We start from the raw sequence: 8542 nt of genomic DNA on the forward strand, positions 1-8542 counted from the left end.
AGGATTAGAATTCCACTGCATCATGTTTTTTAACATTTGGGTTTGGCTTGCATTTTAAAGTAAGCTGACTAAAACTGCCTTTTCAGTCTTACATCTTTGTTAAACAAAAATCATAAAAGCGAAACATCGTTAAAAACAATCAATCCACATCTTCTGATCTCTGTAAATCTTGTGTTCACAGAGATGTATTGAGCCTTGGCATCACTTCCCTGGAGCACCAGAAGCTGATACTGGCTGCCATCCAGACTCTGAGAGCCCAGGTCATCCAAATGCACGGGCGTGGTGTGCAGGTCTAAACGGTCAACTCACCTAGTCTCGTGCTGCTGCAGATCCTTACATGTGTGCAGATGGATGATGGGGTGGAGGCGAGGAGAGAGAAAGAGAGAGCTCTTCCATACATAAAGATAGATGAGCTGATCTTTCAGCTAACTGCACTCATCTATTTACTCCTCCTTCCCACACTTCCTCATGCCTTCCTTTATTCCTTCCTTTCTCTTTTCAACAAGTCCCCCTTGAAGACTGCGATCAGTTGTGACATTGTGTTCATGTCATAACCGGGGGGGGGATAGCAGAGGAGTGATGTCATGTGACTTTTTGTGACCTCTATCTGCACTTTGACCTTCAACGCCTGCGTTGGCTCCATCTTACTGGTTCTAGATCAGCGCATAAAGACAAATTAAAAATGTCTCTGTCTGAAGCCGAACTCTGATCTGTGGGAGAGACGCGCACAGCAATTTTGAACTACAGCTCGAAGACACGTGAACATTTGGGGTGAAATATCCCTTTACAACATAAATTCACTAAAACCAAGATATTCTCGATGAAGGGAACTATTTTATTGGCCTTGGGTCAAAACAATGCCTCAGAACTAGCACAGCTGATTTCACATCAACAGGAACTGATTTACTACGAAGATACAGAATCACATCAAGAACGGTCAAAGCTGATCTCATATCAGATGGTAAAGAAATACTCTAAAGAATAAACATGGCTGGAATGTAACTTGCGTTTTCAAAGCAGCAGGTTGGGAAGACCGTGCTATTCAGGTTAGTGAAGCCGGAGGTTGGATGGAGCCGCAAAGTGGCAGAATGAGAGGGGCGAGGATTCATTGTAGTGCTATATACGTTATCTAAAGTTTGCTCATGGCATGAACGGACTTAAGTAAAATATTTGTGTTGATATTATGCTCTTCTTTCAGCAGGGATATCAGCATTCATTTATCCTGTTTGGTACTACTGATGGTGAAACAATCGCTGCAGGATGAAATTGTAAAGCAAAGGGTTGAAAATGTGTTTTTGATTGTTCATGAATTTGTTGTACGTCGCTGTCTGTTTCGCTACTCCTAACTACGTTTGCTTTATTCCCTATATCTTTCTCTTCTTCTCCATGCTTTCTGTGTGCATTTAAAGCTTAAATCGTTCCCTTTAGTTTGCTGGATTTCATCTGGATAACACGATCCTCCTCTCCAAAGGCTCTCACTACAATGTTTATTACTCTGTATAGGACTCGGGCTATCTCTGGAAGGTGGTCTGATTTTAGATATTTATCCATATTTATTTATGTTTACAGACTGCAACACAGACCTCTCCAGAGAGGATGTTGGGATGGTTTATTTAAACTTAAGTATTTAAAAAATAATAATTTGAGCAAAGCAGTTGTCTTGTTTCGTTTTTGTTCCGTTGACTTATTTCGACTGTGAGTTTGTACCTGAACAAATTATTTTGTAAAGAGGAAGTGAGAGGAACACTGGAGGATTTTTACTGTCAGCACACAGTATCTGTGTATTTCTATACGCTGGATTTGCAACAGTTGATTTTAGGTTCATTACCGTTTAGATTTGCTGTATACACATTACAGTGTGTGTGTGTGTGTGTGTGTGTGTGTGTGTGTGTGTGTTGCAGTACGGATACAGTATTACAGAACATCAATGATATTTTTTTTTCCTTTTGGTTGCTATTGGATTGTCAGGTTTAAATTTATGTTGCTGTTAATATCATGCTCCATCAGACTATATGGTTACACTTTTTCCAGTTAACTCCCAGAATTCCCTGTGTACAGCAATCTGGCTTTTCCATTTGGTTGGGGAAGACATTTATCGGGGCATTACAGATTCACAGTAGAAGGTGCAAAAATTAATTGGAATAAAGTTAAGGATTTCAATTTGGTAAAAATGTCCCTCCTTTTGCTATAAAACACATCACACGTATCCAAAAATATACCTTTAAAACAGACACACGAGACTACAAAACAGCCTGGACCTCTTCACCACGATGAATGAAACCGGAGATGTTTCCCGCCCTGTCCCCCAATATGTTGCTGTGACCATTAAGTATATGTTTAATATTGTATATATGTATTTGAAAATGCTAAATCTATTTTTATAATTTGTTTGAAGAACAATGTGTTGAATATAATATCTGCTCACTGTGTAAGGGTTTTATTTGTTTGACTTTAGGGCAATAGCCAAGAAACTCTGATGTTTGGAATATACAACTGGAAAAAAAAAAGTTTCTTTTGTTTTTGTTAGTTTTTAAATGATTTTTACCCGTTAGGAGAAAATCTGATGGCTGTTGCAATATTGAAATGTGTTATTAAAAAACTTCCAATACGAGCACATTTTTTTCCTCGTTGTCTTCCATGTCAGATGTTGAGGTTTAGATTGGATAGTCTTATCCCGGCTCATTTTATTATGGAGTTTTCTGTAAACACTAGAGACGACTGTGTGGGAAGATCTCAGTAAATCAGCAGTTTCTGGGATATTAAGAGTAGCCCATCTGGCAACAACAACCGTGCCATGCTCAGAGTCACTTAATTCACCTTTGTACTTCAAACCAAGCATACTGTATACATACATACAGTGCAAACTAACCAGTTTAGACACACTAAACTGCCCAGTATTCTCATGCAACCCTTGATATCAGTTTGTTTCGCAATACAATTCATAAAAATATAACTCAGCAAAACATCATAGATGTGAAATTCTACAGTAAATGAGGGTGTTACATTTAAGATTCAAATTTCCAGTTTATCAAATTTCAATGTTGAGCAACCCTTACCTTTGAAAGTAATCTCTCGCCTTCTCACTCATTTGTTGTTTCAGCACTAGAATTGACACACCACATTATTGCCAAGCTTCAAATAGAGAGACTAGCTATCACTTCTCAAAAAGTAAAGCCGAGTCACTTAAACTGCTTTTAACCTCTCAAAGTTCACAACGCAACAAAAGGAAAATCGAAACCATATTCTCTCAGGTCAAGGCCGCAGCAGTGTCACTGCGTGTGACTACCACCTGCCCTCCAGCAAAGCCCTGGGATTTGTTTCAGTCGGCGTGCAAGAGCCTTCTCTTTCCACAAGATCTGCTATTGACCTATTGAGCAAATGGCACTAGGTTACCAGTTCAATGGCATCCTTTCCCTTCCTTCTCGTCTCAACTGTAACCTTAAGCCTAGCTCGATGCTTCATTATCAATACATGTTTTTGTGTCGTATTTAAGGTCGTGGCCCTTGCTGGGGAATGGAAAATAGACAGTCAAACTTCAAACAAGAAGAAAGAAAAAAACTTTACATGCAGATTGTTTTAATTTAAAAGTCAGTTGTGAAGTGTGTCCACCAGGTGGTGCTGTGTAGCAATGTTTGACCATCTTTAATTTCCTTTACGATACTTTAAGATTGTTTCCATAAATGTTATTTCTCATGTAAGAAAGAATTACTTCAGAATGAAGTAAAAAAAGGCCCTGAAAACACATTTATTTCTTTAACCTTCTCCAACCTTAAGGACATCTCGTACTTATTTGTTTACTCTTCTCTTATGAGGTTAATACCTCGTATCCACTTACAATAAACTTCAGCTTTTGGTTACATCCTCTAGCTAGTTCTATTCCCAATTTTCTCTTGCACTTTCTCAGCATTACCACACCATGTCTGTGAAGTCTCTCTGAGGACTGAGGTTATATTACTTACTGCTTTATCATGTAACACCCACCTTTAGACCAGCACCGAGCGTATGGGAAATAATTGTAAATGCAAATTAACTCTGTGTAGGATTGCTGTAGGCAACTGTGTGGGTGTGCAGGGGGGAGTGTGGTGGAATGTGTTTCAGTGCCTGCATGCAAGGGTCAGCGTGTGCACAATACTGCATGCATGTGCATATTAACTGTGTGCAAATGTGCTGCCAGTGCGTTGAGAGTTCATCGGCATTCATTAGAGAATATGATCTTTTTATTTAGCTCATAAAGTTGCAGTACCAATCCATACCTTTTATATTAAAGTCTTATTGGAGCTGAGGATAGGAGTCTGAGATTGAATGAGTTTCATCTCTGAGCCATCGCTGACTGAAGCTTTGTAAACCTCCTACACAACCAAACATCACCTCCTCCGGATGCTGTCTCGCAGACCCGTGCTAAATGGATTTGAACTCCTGCTGCAATAACACGGGATTTGGATAATTCATTATTGGAGGCTTATCATAGCTTGCATTCAAGATGTTTTCCTCATCAAAACTCTTTTATAAGGCTGAAAAACAGAGCATAAGTGGTTGATTTAAAGAAATATTTTTCACATTTATGGACAAAATATGAAAAGAAAAAAACTTTTCAAGTATTGAAAGTTCAAGTTCATAAATTCTAAGCAGACTTCTATATTTGGGCACAATAACAAAATATAGCAGAAGAGATATTTTGCAGGCTCTTATCTACATAATGTAAATTATGAAATCCTAATAGCCTTTGAGAGTTAACTCCTGCCTTCTCTGGGTCACAAGCTATCTTAGCAGCTTTACTCTTGCTAAATGAACCAAATAGCGGGCATAATCATCTGCTATCTTCTTTCTGTCCCCTTGCAATACAATATAATAAATGCTATTACTTTGAGTGTGATGCTTTAGTATGCAAACAACATACCCAACAGTACATCGCTTCGGTGGCAAAGGGGGAGTTGTGTTAGTCTGTGTTTTATCAGGCTTCTCACGGTTTGAGAGTAAATCTTCAATCAGATTTGCCTGTTTATTCACTGTAAATGAGACTGGGACAGGGAGTTGGACAGCAATTCTTCAGAGAGACTGATGAATATCATGTTTCAAAATTCAAAATGCAGATTGCACGATCTGAAAGCCATCACACCGACGCTCAAGTCAAGCATAAAGTTTATTTTGAATAACTTTATAAGTAATAGTGAATTGAAATACAGTTTTTGGTCCTCCTATGGCAGACTTTCTTTTCAAATTAAACTTCAGAAAGAAAAGCTGCATACTACTAGAAGAACTATAGTGCTGAGGAATGGGTACATCATGGTCATTTACCATTTAAAAAAAAAACATCATCTCAGGGATGACTCAGACACATGGTGCAGAGGCGAATGGATGAAGGGGCACGAAGAGGCCTAAGATGCTGCTGTGCCGATGTCTGCTACCGCAGTCCCTCTGAGGAGAGCTGTGGACGAGAATATGGCTCCTGTGGCGCGAGTATGAGTGTCTTGCAGAGGCTCTGCACCTGCTGTTATGTATACTTGCGTGCAAGCATTACACAGCCAGTGAGCCAAATGCTGTTTTGACAGAGAAATAGCTTATGAGAGTCTTCTGAGGTGGACAAACAGTTGCTGCATCTGCCTCGTGTTAGTGGTGCACAAAACATAATGAGACAGAGGACTGGGCAGAGAGATTGCTCAGCTGCTTCATTGTTCTGAGCCAGGGGAACAAAAATGGCCTTCTAGTTAACCTTCAACCTAGAAAAGTTGTTTGAGGTGTAAAAATGGAGCTTGGTTGTAAAGTGGCTGTGGTCCCACCGTGTCTTCACTAATTACAAGACAAGATAGTGGGGCTGATAACATGCATAACACTGTTTAAGGTAAAGCTAAGAGCAACAGTTTTCAGAGACAGCCTTTTGAAAGACATTTTGACTGTTGGCTCAAACTGTGATGCGCAGCACCATCGATATATCACACTGTGATGCCAAAGACAGGTCTTAGTTGTGTGACTCCTTTCAAAAGGCAGTTAACAAAGGATGCACAAAAACTGAAATCTCTTTAAGCCTTCATGACAAGATAAGACAGCAGTAGCATACAAGGCAATCATAGCTGGAGCTAGCTCTTTTGGTACGAATATTTGGAGGTCGGACAGCACTGGAGACAGATGGCGTGATATGGAGTCTGAGCCTCCCTACATGCACCAGTGCTGAAAATCAATACATTAACTTGGAGCACTTAACAGGCATAAACAGAAGTACTTCCCCTTGGGTACCATTTTTAGGGTAGCCTAACATCTACAGACACTCCCACTGATTCGCGTGCCCTGTCTAGCTGTGATAGCACGAACAGAGCTACCATGGTTTTTCTGTCAGCATATGTAATATGACTGGGAACAACCAGGGCGAGAGAAATCCACTCCTACTTTTGCGTGCTTTGAAAAAGGTTTTATTGGGAGAGAAGCTGTGCCAATCTGAATAAATCCTTGGGTAAGATGTCAACACCACTCTATGTGGTGCCTCTATGAATGGCCAGAGCTCTGTGCAGTCAAGCCACAGCGGGGAAGGGATGTCTGACCTGTGGCTCCTGATCATAAATGTCCCTGCCTAAGGGGCTGTGAGCAGGTGCCGAGTGCTCTGTCAGGACAGAAGTGTCTCTAAAATCTGCCAACTACTTAGTGATGGCCAAATGACTACAACATTGACAGAAAGAGCTGATCCAGCAGGGCTCACAGATGCAATGGGAACAGTGAAAGCAGCAAACAAGGGGCTCTCGATCGCTCATTATCAGACTTCAATGCTCCTAACTGGAAACAGAGCTAAGCCACTGGAATCTTGCCCATTGTCTTCTGGGATGTAGGGAACCCAAAAGTTAAAGTGGTCCAGCTCTGCTTGAAATATGGGACTACATAAGTTCAGCTGGCCTTCCCCATTATTTGGGACACCGTGACAGCTCTCTCCACTTAAGCGAGAGACGACAGAAGTACCAAGCCAGACCTGCTAGCTGGGGTCAATGTATGATCGGAGGGATACAGTCAGTGTGGCAGCAAGGCACAGATGGACACCGCTAGACATTTTTATGTTATTCATATCACTTGTGGACTGCTTGACTGCAGATACAAAAAACATGGTAGAGCACTAAAGCCACATGATTGCTATATACTGCATATGCAGACTTGAAGGGGCTCTGTAGGGAGAGCAAAGAAGATCTTCAGAAGTCCACATGCATGAGGTGAAAAACAACATCCACAGTTCTTAGCATAACCAATAACAACAACAATTAGTTGCAAAAATGAGTTGCAGTTGTATTTTTGGGTTTAATACTACTGGTTAAACATGCAATTTAAAGACATATTCAATTATGAGGAAATTATTCACACATCGGTGAAAAAAAAGGATTCAGGTCAATCTCTCAGTACTATGGAGGTTATTCCCAGCCAGTCTTTTGCCAGTACGACAAACCTTTTAGTAAAAAAAAATGACTTTTGCAACTGAAAATCAAAGAACAAAAACTCATTTAACAAAAAAGAAAAAAAAGAGTCCAGAAATGTAAGAGGAGGAAATGCCAGAGAAATAGCAAAGGAAGCAAAAGGATTCAAAGAGGCACATGGGAAAGCAGACAACACCTCTGTAAAGACATTAGTGATTCCCAGCTGCGTGTTGAGAGCCCTCTCCCCTTCTTGTCCTCCCTCTATCCCTCACTCTCACCGCTCCGTGTGAAGATTAAAGCAAGCGGCATAAAGGGGAGAGCAGTCCACCTCTAAGCTAGTGTGAAGGGGAAACTTCCCCCAGCACAAAAGTTCTGCTCTCCGCTCTTTGCTGAAGCGTGCCACAGCTCAAATCGGCTTTGAGAAATTAATCCCTGCATTATGGAGGGAGTAAAGTAAACAAATGGAGGACAGAGCAGGGACCTGCGAGTGTGTGAGACGGGGGGAAAAGGAGAGAAGCTGTGAGGCGATGAGGCATTTGTTTGTAAAAGCTTGCGTTTCTCCAGAGAAAATGAGATGTGAAGGCTGTGTGCGCTTGTACATGTGTGAATGTGAGTACAGTGAGAAGGAAGAGGGAGCTCAAGAGGTGACGGGTGGGTGAATGAGAGAAATGAAGCAGCAAAAGCTTGTCCGGTCCTGAGGGACACTCCTGAGAGAAGAGCATCACAGCCTCTTTGCTGCGTGATCTTAAACCCCTCACTCCGTCTCTCATATGTCCAGCTTATTACTGCCTTTGTCTTTCCTAGATACATTCATCCACTTTGCCCCTGTGGCAGAGTCATTGTCTGCAAATCCTCCTCCTGCTGCCTTCTCTGCTCCCCCTCTCCTTTTCCCACCGTATCTCTCCACCGAGAGGTACTTAGATAAGGCCCAGGGTTCAGTCTGACGAAATCAGAACTTCCCACTGAGCCGAGATTAAACTCTGAGTGACCGAACAGACAACTTCGCTCACTCTCTGTGGTTAGCTGCCGGAGAGCTTCCATCTCTCTTTATGACAGTTTAAACACCCATATGTCTCACTACCCGCCGAGACTCGCATAAGTGCACTTTCAGTCAGTCTGCAGTTCTCTGTTGCCACTCACTGTCTCCGTCTATCATC

At 41.5% G+C, this 8542-nt stretch overlaps 1 protein-coding gene across 2 annotated transcripts in view; it reads left to right on the forward strand.

Annotated features, from left to right (window-relative positions):
* Positions 1 to 2611, forward strand: part of epha10 (EPH receptor A10) — a 161155-nt gene extending 158544 nt beyond the window's left edge. For both annotated transcript variants that reach the window (XM_085446877.1, XM_085446878.1), the window contains one exon: positions 182 to 2611. In XM_085446877.1, coding sequence (XP_085303003.1) covers positions 182 to 296 — 115 coding nt within the window. In that variant the 3' untranslated portion in view covers positions 297 to 2611. The remainder of the gene's footprint in view (positions 1 to 181) is intronic.
* Positions 2612 to 8542: the final 5931 nt, after the last annotated feature.

This window comes from Copadichromis virginalis, linkage group LG22 (genome assembly GCF_057382275.1).
Source record: "Copadichromis virginalis isolate Kocher_CV1m ecotype Utaka linkage group LG22, C_Virginalis_male_GT1.1, whole genome shotgun sequence".
Lineage (NCBI taxonomy): Eukaryota > Metazoa > Chordata > Actinopteri > Cichliformes > Cichlidae > Copadichromis > Copadichromis virginalis.